We start from the raw sequence: 16,507 nt of genomic DNA on the forward strand, positions 1-16,507 counted from the left end.
AGTCCCTTTCTGCATCCAGGTAGGTAAACAAATTCCCCACTATATACATGAAATAAAGTACTATTTTAATTTTAATGTTAATTATAAAAAATTTCTCCTTCATGGTGTTCTTTTTGAATATGTCTCAAAGAAATCTTTTATGTATATTAATACAAATGATAAGCTTCCATTAACTAGATTAAGTTTGGCATTCTCTTTTTTTTCAAACAAAACCAGTGGTTAAGTCTTCTTGCCTCTGAGGAGTTAGCATATTGTTCCAATAATTTTATGTCAGCTACCTATGAGCTTTTAAAAAGAAAGATGACATATTTTATAAAAATAACACAGCAGCAGCATTTATATTTTTCAGAAATCATATTTCCTGTTTCTCCCTTTTAGTTTGCTGTATTTTTATTTTTAGTATTTATTTCTTATCAGATTTATCTTTACACCTAAATCATTTATTAAAACATACTAGTAATATCTCTTTTGCGTCTTATTTTATTTATTCTGTAGGTTTCAGGAGGAGAAGATGAAATCCAACAATTGCAAAAAGCATTGCTTGATTACTTGGATGAGAACACAGAAACTGATCCTTCACTAGTGGTAAGATTCTTTTCTCCTTTCTTATTTAAATTGAGACCAAAAGAAAATTGGAAGTTAGCATGAAGAGGAAATTTTGTTTGGAATATCGATTTTGGAAACAGAGGTCATCTAGTCAGAAAAGGATGATTATAGGTTGATTTCTCTTATATGGAATTCTGGTTACAGATATTGTGGTATACTGAACTTGTGAGATAAAAGAAGTATTTGGTAATGTTTTCATAGATTATCTTTGAATCTAGTCTAACTAATTGATATAGTGGGTATAGGCCACAAGATATATAAGATGATCTGTTAGCATATAAAAAGAAACTCAAATTTTTATATATAATTATTTTTAAATATAATCCCTAGCTCTATGTTATGTATATAATGTATCCAATTATTAGTATTATAGATCATGTATAAAATTTGTAAGCTATGTTAGTGAACAGTATACATATATTGACATAGTTTATGTTTTTACTGATGGGATGGGCAATTAAAAGAGATTGGAGACTACTAAATTATTCACCCAATTACTGCAGGTCTTTAATCTGTATTCATGAAACAGATTTATAAGTGCACCTCAGTTTTAAACTATAATGATAATTTACCTACAAAAATAAGATTTGAAAACAGGGAGTCTTTTTTTATTTTTTTTTTTTGTACCAGATATCGAACTCAGGACCTTGCACTTGCGACTTAGGTGCCAGAACCACTGAGCTAAATCCCTGGCCCCTACCTTCAGCATTTCATCCATTTGTTCTAAATTCTTTTAGTCGACCTTTCACCTGTGTTATTTTATGTGTGATAAATCCTTGGTTAAATGGTTGATAGCAATATTCTGTATTTAATACAATTGTGTTTATTAAGTCATCTTTTGACATCATTAATATAACTATTTTAACAAAGTTATATGTAGTAAATTTTCCATCATCTGGAATAGTCCACATTTTTTAGCTTTCCTAAAATCTGTTTGTATCTGACAAAATTGTTGGGGTTTTTTTTTCTTTTGGTACCGGGGATCAAACTCAGGATCTTGCACTTGCAAGGCAGGCGGTGGCAGCACTGAGCTAAATCCCCAACCCTAATAGAATTGTTTTAAAGTAACCTGTAAATGTTTGCATTCTTGATTGTAAACACTCTAACTTTACTGATGAATTGGAAATGTTAATAATTTCATCAAGTTCAAATTTACCTAATTTCTTTCCAGTTTTCGCGTAAATTCTATATAGCCCAGTGGTTCCGTGATACCACTCTGGAAACAGAAAAGGCAATGAAATCACAAAAGGATGAAGAATCATCTGAAGGAACTCATCATGCAAAAGAAGTTGAGACAACTGGTCAAATTATGCATCGAGCTGAAAACCGGAAAAAGTTTCTTAGAAGCATTATCAAAACCACACCTTCTCAGTTCAGCACACTAAAGTAAGATCCAGAGTGAAAATGTATTAGATAGATAGATAAATAGATAGATTGATTGATTTGATATCTATTTACCAAAAATAAGTAAGTACAATTTAATGACTTTTTATTGCAGGATGAACTCTGATACTGTGGACTATGATGATGCTTGTTTGATTGTTCGATACTTGGCCTCTATGAGGCCGTTTGCCCAGAGCTTTGATATTTATTTGACACAGGTAAGAGCAGCCAGAATTCCTTATATAATGATGTTGATTTTTCTCATTCTAGATGCTTATAGAATAATGTACAATATTTGTTTATTGTTGATCACAGATATTTAAAAGATCATAGAAGTAGCAAGTTTCTGTATTCCACATTTGTTAAATAGTCCTTATTCTATATGTACTTTACGTATTGATTCTTGTTTTAAAGATAAATATATCTATATGTACATATAAGTAGATATATAGATATCTGAATGAATACACACATATGATATATGGTACAAGTAGAGTGATATTATAAAAATAAATTATTCAGGGGCTGGGATTTAGCTCAGTGGTGCCGCCACCTGCCTCACAAGTGCAAGGTCCTGAGTTTGATCCCTGGTGCCAAAAATAAAAATATTCAGTTATCATATTATATTTTAATGATACTAAGTATCATTGGTTAAAGATAACATCATGCCGGGGATTTAGCTCAGCAGCACCACGCCTGCCTGGCAAGTTCAAGGTCCTGAGTTTGATTCCCAGTACCAGAAAAAAAAAAAGATTTGCAGTCCAAAGATAACATCATAAGGTTTTAGTGAGGCTGTAGGTTGTTCAAAAGAAAACAGTGATATATTTGAGAATGCCAAGATAAAAGAAAGGCCTCAAAATACAAAATGCCTTGCTTACTACATGCACTAACCTTTAAGTTAAAGTAAGGCAATGGATCATTTTCTCACAGACAAAACAAAAGAAGGTAAATGTTGGTTATTTTATACATTTTCATGCTATATTTTGTTGGATTTTATGTATTCAAAAATTTATGAAAATGTCAATGTTTGCTTGGCAGATACTCCGAGTTCTTGGTGAAAATGCAATTGCTGTTCGAACAAAAGCCATGAAGTGTTTATCTGAGGTTGTTGCTGTAGACCCCAGTATTCTAGCAAGGGTAAAGAGAGCAAAATAATTCCTCTTAGTTGTGTTTTTTAGTCAAATTAAAATATTAGCTCAATTTAGTATAAAACACATTTTTTTTCCTTTTCTTTAGCTTGATATGCAGCGAGGAGTTCATGGACGATTGATGGATAACTCTACCAGTGTTCGCGAAGCAGCTGTAGAATTACTAGGTCGATTTGTCCTTTGTCGACCTCAGCTTGCTGAACAGTATTATGATATGCTGATTGAAAGAATATTGGTATGTTTTTGACTCATGAGTATACTATACTGCCTTTTGAGTATCACATCTTACTTTAAAATGTTAGGCTAGGAAAGCACAATGGAAAGAATTAAGTTCATGAACTGAGGTACCCCTGTATATATGTAATTTATATATTTATACTACCTAACCTAAAGAAGGATATGTTTTCAAGAGATGTACTGCTCAATATCATAAAGCAAATCATAGGCAAAAACTGAATTCCTATTTTTGGAAACTGTTATTTCCATTTATAATGAGTAAATGATAGGAATTAATAATAATTTTTTTGACAGATTTAGAGTAATTATATGTGTGTATACATATATATATTTGGTGCCAGGGATTGAACTTTATTAGGACCTTGCACTTGCGAGGCAGGCATGGTGCCACTGAGCTAAATCCCGAGCCCCAGAAAATAATTATTTTAGTGGGAAGTATAGAACATTGGTATTATGAATATTTTTTTTATATGTTTCTTAAAGCTGAATTATGATAAGCTCAGATACCTACAGGTTAAGCCAGGAAGTTATTTGAGGCTTAAGAGCAAACTGAAGAAAGACTGTTCTAAGATACTTTTTTCTTATATGTCATAGAATTCTATGGCTCTGAAGCATTCTTCTGGAAAATAAAGCATTGACATAGGAAATAACCGTAGACTCTTCTCACCGTCCAGTTGCAGACATATTGACTTCTTATAGAACTCAGTACAGATGCATTTGTGCACAAAATTTAGATACTCCTGTGAGACAAGCTTTTTATTACCATTAGCATATCACAGTATTTGTGTGACTAAGAATTACAATTTTCAGCTTCACATAGGCATAGACTCTTCATTGAGAAATGAACAATTTAGGAACAGGCAGAAGAATTTTTTCTTTTTAATGCTTCAGTTTTTTTGGTTTTTTTTAAGAGTGAATGATGTAGCTGGGTGTGGTGGCTCACACCTGTAATCCCAGAACTTGGGAGGCTGAGGCAGGAGGATCACAGCCAGTTTGACGCCAACCTGGGCTCCATAGTGAGTTCAAGACCAGCCTGAACTACATAGCAAGCTCCTATCTCCAAAAACAAAGAGTGAAGGATTTAATCAACATGATTCTCAAATAGCTAGTGAACTCTGACAGAGTTAATCCTGCCAGAATGTCCTAAAATGTTGGCAGGACTATTAAACTGAATATTGAAAATTGGTAATTTTACAAGGTTAAATATTTGATGTTTTTATGTGCTTTAAAAATTCTTCAATATGGGCCCAGGATTTAGCTCAGTGGTTCCACCACCTGCCTCGCAAGCAGAAGGTCCTGAGTTCGATCCCTGGCACCAAAAAAAAAAAAAAAAATCCTTCCATATGAAAATTTAAAAGGTTAAAAATAGTACAAGGAACACTCAGTACCCACCTACATAGTTCACTTACATGTTTTGCTAAATTGTTTTAAATTCAATTATAAACATTTTACTATTTTTCCAAAGGATACTTCAGTTTATAGCACCACAAAACAAAGACACTGTTTTTTATAAACAGAACCATTATCTTACTCAACTAAGTTAATACTCCATAATATCATTTAATAATCAGTTTGTATTCAGATTCTCCAGTTGTTCCATGTCTTTTCCAGCCTTTTCTTTTTTCTTTTTTCCCCAAAAACATTAAAATTAAATCCTGTATTGCATTTAGGGATCATTTCTTAAAATTGAAGACTGTTCTTTTACTCTTTTTCTATACATTTTCTCCATGACACTGACTGATTTAAAAGACCAGGAGTTATTTTTACCTCATGGTTTTAATTGTTCTTTTGTTTCTTCCATTTCCTACAAGCCATAAATTAGTGTCAAAGGGTTTTTTAGATTTGGGTTAAATATTTTTCTTGAGTAAATGTTGTAGATAATACTTCATATGCTGTGTAAGTGCCCATACAGCACTCTAAAAGTTTTATGTTTATTATTCCATTTAATTCTGAAAAGCTTATTTGCTAGTTTTGTGTCCAGTGGTAAAATATTTCATTAAACTTCATACACTTTAAGCATCTCAATTTGTCTAACACTTGAAAATAACTTTCTGTTTTTAGGATACTGGTATCAGTGTCAGGAAAAGAGTAATAAAGATTCTAAGAGACATCTGTATTGAACAACCAACATTTCCAAAAATTACAGAAATGTGTGTAAAAATGATTCGCAGAGTCAATGACGAAGAGGGCATTAAGGTAAGATGAAACAATATAAAGGTTATTTTTCATTAATATTTGAAATAATTTAAATATTGGTTTATGTCATTGTAAACATTGCATTCTATCGGAAAAGTTTATCATCACATTGAAATTATTTTTATTTTCAAATGGCGTGGGCTGGGTTTTCTAAATTAGTAAATAAGTACTTTAATAGTTGAGTCCTAAGTTCATTACTAATTTGATTTTCCTTTTTAAGTTTTAACAAACACTGTAAAAGCAATAAAACTTTTTTAATTTGATCAACAACAGAGAAGGAATGTATGTATGACTCAGAAGTTTGAGTTCCAAGTATCACCCAAATTATTTAAAAACTACCAAACTGAAAAGGTTTATAGTTTTGAGAAACTAATTCTTTGGGGGGTTGTTTGTTTGTTTTTTATTGGGGGAAATACTGGAAATTGAACCCAGGGCCTTCACACACTGAGCTACATCCCCAACCCTTTATTTGCAACAGGGTCTCGCTAAGTTTCCCAGGCAAAACTTGAACTTGAACTCTTCTTGCGTTAACCTCCCAAAGTCCTAAGATTATAGACTTGTGCCACTGTGCATAGCAATTGGTAATTTTAGCTGTAAGGAAATTTATACCAGAAACTACTAGGAATTTGTGTTTTGGCTAGTTAGATTTTTGTGTTGGACCTTAGTGAAAATTTGCCATATTTGTTGTGGTTAATTTGAATTTTTTTCTTCTAGAAATTAGTAAATGAAACATTCCAAAAACTGTGGTTTACTCCAACTCCACACAATGACAAAGAAGCAATGACAAGGAAAATTTTAAACATCACTGATGTGGTAAGAAGGGCAGAAACACGTTTTAGGGCCACTGTGGGTGCAAACCAAGTTGAGCCTAGTTCATTTTATGAAGGAAGAGAGATGATGTGATGAAATATTTGGTTACATCTTGACATTTAATACTGTGTCCTTGACTTTATATTTCTGGAGTTTCTCAAGGGATGCAAGAAAGATGAGGTTGATGTTTCCACATAGCCCAAATTCTTGGCATTCACCAGTGTAAACATTGATACTGAGGTCCTGGTCCTTTGTATCCCATGGCCAACAACCTGCAAATGCACAATAATTTCTGTCTTTTTCAGCAAATAAGAATTGAGATTAGTTTTGTTATACATACAAACTATCCTTTTGTTGATCCAGAGTACTTTTTATGCTTTGAGAAATTTTATAAATTTAATTACATGATCATTCAGCATTTCCACTGATATCTTTAAGTCTACCATCTAAAAAGATTGAGACAATATTTTTTTTTATTCATTTATTTATTTATTTATTTATTTATTGGTCCTGGGTATCGAACTCTGGTCCTTCCGCTTGCACAGCAGGCAGCGAAACCACTGAGCTAAATCCCCAGCCCAGTATTTTTGTTTTTAATTGTTTAGACCTCACATGTTTTTCTCGTAGTGTGATTTAAGTTAGTTTTCAAAATTTGGTACCATGTTAATCTTCAGTATATTAAACTAATTTCTTTAATGTCTTGCAAATTATTTTTGGAATGAAATCCTGTAAAATTAACAAACACTTTTACTGAAAAAAATAATTTACTTAAAGTAAATAATATCTTTTAACTCAGAAAACTAAGGTATATGCTTCAGACTACAGAATAGCAAAAGTATATTTTTAAAAGCAAATTTCTACCTCTGAGAGTTTCACTACCTTTTCACTCTTAGGTCGCTGCATGCAGAGATACTGGATATGACTGGTTTGAGCAGCTGCTTCAAAATGTGAGTATTTTGACATCTCATAATATGAAATTTAATAGATGGTTAGATCTTCACAGACTTTAAAGTTTTAAAAAACCTTTTCCATTCTTTGTTAAATATTTGCCTTTGGTAATAGAAATTTATTTTAGTATATTAACCTGAATGTTTTTATTAATGTTGCTATTTAATAAATTACTCAGTTGACTCTTTAAAAGTTTTCTGAATCACCAATTCAAATTCTTTCTTCCCTTTCTCCCAAATAATATTTTTTTCTTATTCCTTTAATCTTTATGAAACTGAGATTTATAAAAAGATACACAGATTGCATTAAATGTATAATTACAGTATTTGTCATGTTATAAAATTAATAAAATTTCCTTTAGTAGTACAAGATTAAACAACAGTGTGTTTTTTTTGAAGTTTCATGAATGGAAATATTTATCCTTATGAATTTTTAATTTATTTCAGAAAATTTCAATTAAAAGTATTCATTACTCAGCTTCGAAAGTTACCAGCATTTTCTGAGTCTTGTTTTAACTATCCTTCCCCCGTCTTTGAGGGGAGCATTTGCTGTAATATTTTAAAATAGTACTCAGACCTTATGTTACTCTACCCATAAACAAGTTAGTATCTGTCTTTAATAAATAATGACAGGATATCATCTCTACCAAAATAAATAACAACATGTTATTCCCTGTACCTGATATCTATTCAATGATCGCTTTTTGCCAACGATCTCAAAAATGTATTTATGATTTGCTTTGGTTGACATAGCCCTTAGGTCTTTCATTCAGTAGTAGTTGGCCCTTTATCTCCTTTTTTGTGCCATTTGTGTGTTTTCCTACAGATTGTCCCATGTTCTGGATTTCTTTAATCTCTTCTGGGGCCATTGAAGTTGTTCTTCTACCTACCTTTTTTCCTGTAAATATTTTGTTAGATCTGGAGGCTTAATAAGATCAAATTACATTTTTAGGATAGGGGACACAGATACTTCATAGGTGATGTCGAATGTTATTGCATCAAAAAGCATATAATATGTAATTATCCTATTTTTAGTGATTTATCTTCTAGTTTAGGTGTTGTCAACCTAGTGCATCTGTGATAAAATTTTTCCATTTTGGTTTTTTGATCATTACCTATTTCCATTAGAAGTTTCAGTTCTAATTGTTGGTGTATGTATTAGTTAGTTGGAATTTTTCTGTAAGGGGGAATTATAAGGGTTTTTTTCCCTAATCATTTGATTCCTGTGAAATTATGTTCTTGCAAAACAGTAGGGAAAACACTTGATTCCTTTCTATTACTGTACTTGTTAGTCTTCAGAATTATTTTTCAAAATGGCTAAACCATTTTGTATTTCCACCAGCAATGTATGAGAGTTCCAGCTACTCATCAACTTTTGGTATTAGTCATTTTTAAAACTAGTCTTTAGGTGTGCCTAGTGTGTAATGTTAACTTTTTTTTTATTTCAAGATGTCCTTTTTAAATACCTTCATGGTGTTCGCCTGTACTGTCCAATCCATAATATTTTAGACCCTTTTTATACATCATTTTATTTTGTATTTTTACAAAATACATTTGATATCATTTCCTTCTCAAATCAAATAACTAATTGTTTACTAAAAAGCCTTATTACCATCCTGGTCAAGTTTATGTCACTCATTCCAAGAGGGACATAGTAATTTCTAAAAGGCTGTACAATCACATTTCATTTGACAAGAATAATAAATTATTTAAGTAAGATTTAAGTGTAACTCTCAGAAGTGTCATTATTTAGAATTACTAAAAAGAATCTATAATACTCTTCCTCTATATTATTGGCAAGTTAAAAGCAAAGGGAAATGACCAGATTCATAATCTCTTAACAATGGTAATTTTACATGTTTTGAAGTTGTTGGAAAGGTGAAACAAACTTGCATGGGAAAAATCAGAAGAATAGTTGCAGGAGTCAGGAGACATGAAGAGCTTTTAGGGGCCATCATAATTGTCTATACCAATGGTTCTTAAAGTTGTATCAGAGCATCAGAAGTAAAATAGAATCGGGGGCTGGGGATTTAGCTCAGTGCTTCCGACACCTGCCTTGCAAGCGCAAGGTCCCGAGTTCGATCCCCAGTACCAAAAAAAAAAAAAGATTATAAAATAGAATGGGTTCAGCATGTAAGTCAGTGGTGGAACATGTGTATAGAATCCCAAAGGCCCTGGATTCAGTTCCCTGCATCAAAAATTTAAAAAGTGAGAGAAATGGAGGTGTGTGTGTATACAAATAGTGTGTATGTGTGTCTCTATATATGTATGTATATTTATTCCAGTTAAGTAAAATGTTGTGTTTCTTTTATATGAAGAAGTAGAATGTAAATGGTGAGTAAAGGGTGTTCATAGTTTTAAAGAAATTCTGCTTATCTGTATGTTTGAAATGTTCATACAAAGGTATTAATAATGGTATAAAAGAAGTACCTGTGTCACTTAGAATTTGGTACCTTAGAGAAAGGAAAGGGAATGAAAAAAGAATTAAGTTACATGATGTGCATGTACCAAGTTCCCACAATAAATGTAATCATGATATACTACAAACATACAAATAAAAATAAAAATACATATTAAAAAACAAGTTATTTTTAAAAGCAAACCATATAGTACTAAAATTTTATGTACCTTATTCACATTGTGAGTGCACAGCTAGTCTCTGCATTTGATTAATATTAAATGGAAAGAAATAATCATTTCAGAGGACACAAGAAAAAAATTGATAGAATTTCATACCCTTGAATAATAACATAATAAATATAAAATACAAATTCTTTAATTTTTTTCTTTTTGGTACCAGGGATCGAACTCACAAACCTTGTGCTTGTGAGGCAGGCGGTGGAACCACTGAGCTAAATCCCCAGCCCATAAATTCCTTAATTTGACTGAGAATAAACTACAAAACTTAAAATGAAAAGCATGCAAAACAAGAAACTTAAAGATACTATCAAAAACAAAAATTGGGCTGGGGATTTGGCTCAGTGGTTTCTCCACCTGCTGTGCAAGCGCAAGAACCTGAGTTCGATCCCCAGTACCAAAAAAACAAAACACAAAAAAACAAAAATTATCATGTCAAAGTGATTATAAAATATATGTAGTAATATACAGACAAGCTGAAAATAGCTACGCCACTTTGAAGAAGCCAGAGTATTGACTTGCCTTATAAACTCAGAGCTTAATTTCATGTAGATTAATGGAAAGCTTTACAACTTTTAGGAGAAAATAATAGGTGAATATATTTGTGGCTTTTGTGTAGGGAATGATTTAAACAAGTCACAAAACCAGGCCTGGCATGTTGGCGCACACCTATAATTCCAGCACTTGGGAAGCTGAAGCAGAAGGATCTCCATGAGTTCAAGACCAGCCTGGGCTCCGTAGTGTGTTCAAGCCCAGTCTGGACTATATATATATATAGCAAGACCCTGTCTCAGAAAAACAAGTCACAAAACCATTAACCTTAAATTATGGATAAACTTTACTATCTTAAAGTGAAAGACATTTATAAATCAAAAGACATCTTAGTGAAATCTGGCATGGTAGCTTACACTTATCAACCTAGCACTCTGGGTGGCTAAAGTGGAAGGGTGGCAAATTTGAGCAATTTAACAAAATAACAAGACCCTGACTCAAAAAGAGCTGTGAATGTATGTAGCTTAATGTATGTAGCAAAGGCCCTGGGATTCAATCACCAGTATGAAAAGCGGTAGGGGTTACAAGTCATAAGCTGCAAATGTATATTTAATGTACATGTAACCAAAAAAGGATTGGTACTAAGAATATATAAAGAGCTTCTCTCCTACAAACCAATATGAGTCCCCAAGTAGAATAATAGAAGATATTTGTAAATTATGTTTTATAAAAGAAATAGCACATATGGCCTTGTAAGGTATTCACCCTCATCAAAGTAGGAGAAATAGAAATCAAGACCGCATTTTATGCCATTTGACTGGCAGAAACTGAGAAACAATAACACGTGATAGAAAAGAGATGGGTCAGTTAGTATCTCTTAACACTGCTAATAATTGAGAAAATAATGCCTAACCTGAAAATCCTAAATCCAAAATCTGGAAACTTTTGAGCACTAAAATAATTCCACAAGTAGAAAATTCCATACCTGACCTCATATAACAGCTTACAGGTAAAATTCAGGTATACTAAAATTACCTTCAGAATGAAATATAGGGTGTATATAAAACATAAAAGAATTTTATGTTTAGAGTTGGTTTCCAGCCCCAAGATAACTTATTATGTTATGTGCAGATATTCCAAAATCCAAAACACTTCTAGCCTCAAGATAAGGGATACTTAACTTGTACATCAGTGAAAAAAATTATTTCATACTTATCTAGCAGATATATATATCATTTATATATATCATATATGTATCATATTTATATATATTGTGATCCAGCGGTTCCACACCAAGGTGTATACAAGAGAATCTTGTACATGTATAAATTACATCATAGACATAGTACACTATTGTGCCGAGGGGAAAATGAATAAAATATAGCTACATGAAACAACCTGGATTATATTTAGTGGCATGGTGTTGAGTGAAAATATAAGTCCCAGAAGACTACATCATCAAATATGGTATGGTACTTTTTTTGAAAGTTGAAAATCAAAGAAAATTATAATAAACAATATATCCAGCTTATATATTTCTTTAAGTAAGGAGATTTTAAAATTCTTGAGAGTAAACAGGAAGATAGACTGTAAACATTAGGACTATATTGGGAAATATAAGTATTGGAAATACTGTTCTTGAATTGGACTCATCAGTATTTATACTTAGAAAATGCATATGCCAGTTAGTGGTGATAGTATCCACTATCACCAAATTAATTCTTTTGTGTATACCTAAAGTGTTGGAGAAGGAAAAGAAAAAGCATGAATGAAGAGATATTTTCTACTCTTGACAAAAAATTACCAAACTAAAATGTGATATTGATAGTTGCTTAAGGAAATTCATTGTGGAGTAGGACAAGGAAAATTGAGTTATAGAGTGGGACAAGAAGAATTTGCAGTTCAGAGTCGAACCTGAACTGAAGCTATCTGCTTTATTTTTTTTTAATTGGAAAAAGCGGTAGTGCGTATGTTACATTATTCTGGTTCCAGTTGGTTATTTTAATAATCCACGCATCTTGAAGTAAAAGTTTAAATTTGTGCCATCCAATACTAGCCACATGTGTATGCAAAATTTCAAATTAATTTGAATTTTAAATTTTACCTAATTTTAGCCAGGGATTGTGGTGCACACCTGTAATCCTAGCTCTCAGGAGTCTGAGACAGGAGAATCACCATGGTTTCCAGGCCAGCCTAGGCTGCAGAGCGGGACTGTGTCTTTTAAAAAATAATTAATTAATTTTAATTAATTTTAGTCCTCAGTTACACTGAACATATTTTATACCCACTTGTGACTCAAGACAACCATATTGGACAGCACAAATCCACAAAGTTCGTGTTAATTGCAGAAAGTTATATCTGACAGCACTGGAAGTCTTCACAGAACTCAAATGCAAATTTTTATTTCTTTGAAATGTCTAGAATTATCTAATCATTATTAGCAAAGCAAATACACTTGAAAGGATTTTTCCATTGACCTATGATTCTGAAAGATTTAGTTGGTTTTATTTCTTACTATAGTTAGACTGATCTGTAGTCCCATCTCATTATTCATAATACCTTGTAAGCATTGTTTATTAATTTAGCAACAAATAACAAATCTGGCGTTATGTTTTACAGTTGTAAAATTTAATGTGTAGTTCAGGTGTAGGTACAGTTACAAATTCCTTGAAATAATTGAACTAGTCAGTGATGTTCTTTGCTTTTGGTTGGAGTAAGAAAAAAAGGAAGATCACCTTTCATGTATCTCATCTCCTGTGGTTCTACACATGGTAGTTTAAATGCTTCATACTAAAATTGTTTGAAAATATTTGGACATTATTGGTTTATAAGATATTTTTTAATATGCCATGTTTTTGTATATTATTTGCACCCTCATTATTCAAGTGTTAATGACAGATTGGAAAGTATATTGTAATGGACACACTTAATGTGTTTATATTAGTACTGACTAATGAATAATTATACTCAGGTGTGTTGGGTTTTTTTTTTTTAATGTATACACATATGTAGTTGTTGAAGTCCGAAGAAGATTCCTCATATAAACCTGTGAAGAAAGCTTGTACTCAACTTGTTGATAACCTAGTCGAGCACATTCTTAAATATGAGGAATCTCTAGCTGGTAAGACATTTTATATATTGATCCTTAAGTTGATTTTTATATTTTAAAATACTTTGGGTACATTTCTCTTTCTTGCCTGTGATTCTGCTTGCCTAGTAATTAACTACTTCACTGTTTAGTGAAATTTCTTTTGCTTTATTTAAATAGCTGTTTGATGTCACATTTTAGATTATATTGTTAGGATCAACTAAGATTCTAGGGCAGTGTAATAAAAACATAGCCCTTATCTTTTCTACATATCTTTGAACAGCATATACTTTTAGATGTTATGTTGAACAGAAATAAAAGTAAGGCTTGGGCTAATATGTATTGAGTAAATGGCACTCAGCACAAAATTTGTTATCTTAAATCATACAAAATTTTCTCTCAAAATGAAATTATTTTTACTTACAAAAATGTTTTTAATGGCCAGGGATTTAGCTCAGTGGTTCTGCTACCTGCCTCACAAGCACAAGGTCCCAAGTTTTATCCCCGGTACCAAAAAAAAAATGTTTTTAAAAGATGCATATTATATCTCTAATACTATTTATTATAGTTATACAAAATTGTCTTAATCTTGAGATAGAAATCTGTTAAAGTTTTTAAAATACAAATTCTTTAGGTGTTTAGTATTAGTAAATCGCATTATTTACCAGGCACAAACCTGAAGTTGTTCCTTAATTATAGAAAATATTTAAAAAAGCATAATTGATACCTGCTGCTTCAAGCACATCATATTAACATATTTCCCATCTCCTGCTGCACATTGATGAAGAATAGTAGTCAGCTTCAGTCATGTTCTATATTGGGGTCCAGTAGCCTCCAATAGAGATGCTTATGGAAATTGTTGGTATTTTGATTTTTTTATAGTTTTTTCTCTTTAAATTTTTTAAATTTTCCATCTGTACCTCTTTTTACTTTTTATCTCCTTGTTCTATTTTTCTGCCCATCCTGCATTTTAGTAGTGGTTTTGTCCTTTAATATTACAGAATTGCCAATCCCTTCTAAAAGTTAATTTGTTTCCTAAAAACCAGTGTATCTCTGAACATTTTTTTCTCACCTGAATGGTATTTGACATAGCATTGGTCTATCTTCTCCACCCTCTTCATCTGTTACACGGATTTTTTTTTTCAACATCCTTCAACCACAACATCTTTCTTGTCCTCAGTGTACTTAAACATACTACCTTAACTAAATTGTTTTCATCCTTCCTTTGCTAACATATTCACTTCCATTCATTTTATACATAACTAACACTATCTTTATTTCCAAAAGATCATCCCTGAACTTCACAACTTCTGTTCTATTTTTTAACTTCAGTCCTTGGTGTGAAACTTCACTTTCAAAGTGAGGGCTCTTTGTCCTTTATCTTTAGTATATGTAACTTCTATAACAGAAAAGAAAAAAGAAATGCAGAAAGTCCAGTAGCGTAAGAAATACAAATCCATTTTATTGAGCCCTATACTGAATCTGTTCAGGCGATAATATTGAGTAACAAGTGATAATCCGTATAATTTCCATTGCTTTGCCATATTTTAGTATCTTATTTCTTTGTTTTTCCAGACTCTGACAATAAAGGTGTGAATTCTGGAAGATTGGTAGCTTGCATAACCACTTTGTTCTTATTCAGCAAAATAAGACCCCAGCTCATGGTTAAACATGCCATGACTATGCAACCATATCTTACCACTAAATGTAGTGTAAGTATAGAGGTATCTTATTTTTCTGTCTTACATAAAACGTGTAGTGTTTTAAATTTAGAATTTACATTCTCACTGACGACAAATGATTAACTGTCATTTACTCAAATATATGTTGTAGTAATTGTATCAAATTATCTACAGACATCCATTTTCTGATACATCATAAATAAAATTCAGGCTTGAGTGTGAATTAATCGGATTTCTTGTCTATGAGAAACTATCTTTGGATTCTAAATCTAACACTTGTTTGTCATTTATAATATATTTTACACTAGAGCAATATATTGAATATTATTTTCAGTTAATATAATATTGTATTTTCCTAAAATAAGGTGTGAGAATAAAACATTGCATAAGTAAAATAATATGTAATCAGCATAGATACATGGTTGAACAAACCATGTAAAGACTAAGTGGTGAAATACTGTAAAAACTTTCAAATGTAGATGATTTTTCACATATTGTATTCCCAGTGTTTCTAAAGAACTAATTTTAACTTTACTACATTTGTTTTGCTATCGTCAGATACTTTAGACTTCTAAATTACAAGTTCTAGATGAAAATTTCATGTTTTCTAGGAAAATTTGAAGAACTAAACAGTAGCAGAGGATAAAAAATACATAAGAGCAACATGTATTACTTCTGAGATCGCCATTCCATCTTTATTGCTTGGATTAGATCCAGAAATAAATTGATTAATGCTCTGGCCAATAATAGCTTATGTTTATTAAATGCAGTTTTAAAGCAGAATCACTTTTAAGGCATTGTGTACATTTTTATGTATGTATATACACAAAATCCTATTTACTGTTTTTTGTTGTTTTTTCTTTTTGCGGTACTGGGCATCAAACTCAGGACCTTGCGCTTGCAAGGCAGGCACGGTGCCATTGTGCTAAATCCCCAGCCCCTTATTTACTTTATTCATGTATCTATGACTGTAGACACACAAATAGGTTTATTAAAAATTGTAGTATACATCTGCTATATATTTGCTAATCCGACACAACTTGGTTTTTTGGGGGATCAAACTCAGGACCTTGTGCTTGCAAGCCAGGTGCGGTGCCACTGAGCTAAATCCCCAGCCTGTTTGGTTTTTGTGTGTGGGGGAGGATGGTTTGTTTGCTTTTGTTTTTGCAGTACTTAGATCAGACCCAGGGTCTTTTACTGACGTTAGGCAAGCACTTTATTGCTGATCTATATCCGGGGCCCTAATTTCTTTCTTTTTTTTTTTTTTCTTTTGAGACAGGG

The 16,507-nt window shown here is 32.0% G+C and overlaps 1 protein-coding gene across 5 annotated transcripts in view; it reads left to right on the plus strand.

The window, feature by feature from the left end:
- The window catches only part of Nipbl (NIPBL cohesin loading factor), a 177,440-nt gene that overhangs the window by 136,881 nt on the left and 24,052 nt on the right, over positions 1-16,507 (plus strand). For all 5 annotated transcript variants that reach the window (XM_004848607.4, XM_004848605.4, XM_087189302.1 and 2 more), the window contains 10 exons: positions 496-585; positions 1,778-1,992; positions 2,105-2,207; positions 3,028-3,126; positions 3,226-3,372; positions 5,436-5,570; positions 6,285-6,383; positions 7,274-7,327; positions 13,469-13,577; positions 15,120-15,256. In XM_004848607.4, coding sequence (XP_004848664.1) covers positions 496-585; positions 1,778-1,992; positions 2,105-2,207; positions 3,028-3,126; positions 3,226-3,372; positions 5,436-5,570; positions 6,285-6,383; positions 7,274-7,327; positions 13,469-13,577; positions 15,120-15,256 — 1,188 coding nt within the window. The remainder of the gene's footprint in view (positions 1-495; positions 586-1,777; positions 1,993-2,104; positions 2,208-3,027; positions 3,127-3,225; positions 3,373-5,435; positions 5,571-6,284; positions 6,384-7,273; positions 7,328-13,468; positions 13,578-15,119; positions 15,257-16,507) is intronic.

Source organism: Heterocephalus glaber, unplaced genomic scaffold (genome assembly GCF_053883595.1).
Source record: "Heterocephalus glaber isolate CG9 unplaced genomic scaffold, H.glaber_assembly_v1.0 deba00001538, whole genome shotgun sequence".
NCBI lineage: Eukaryota > Metazoa > Chordata > Mammalia > Rodentia > Bathyergidae > Heterocephalus > Heterocephalus glaber.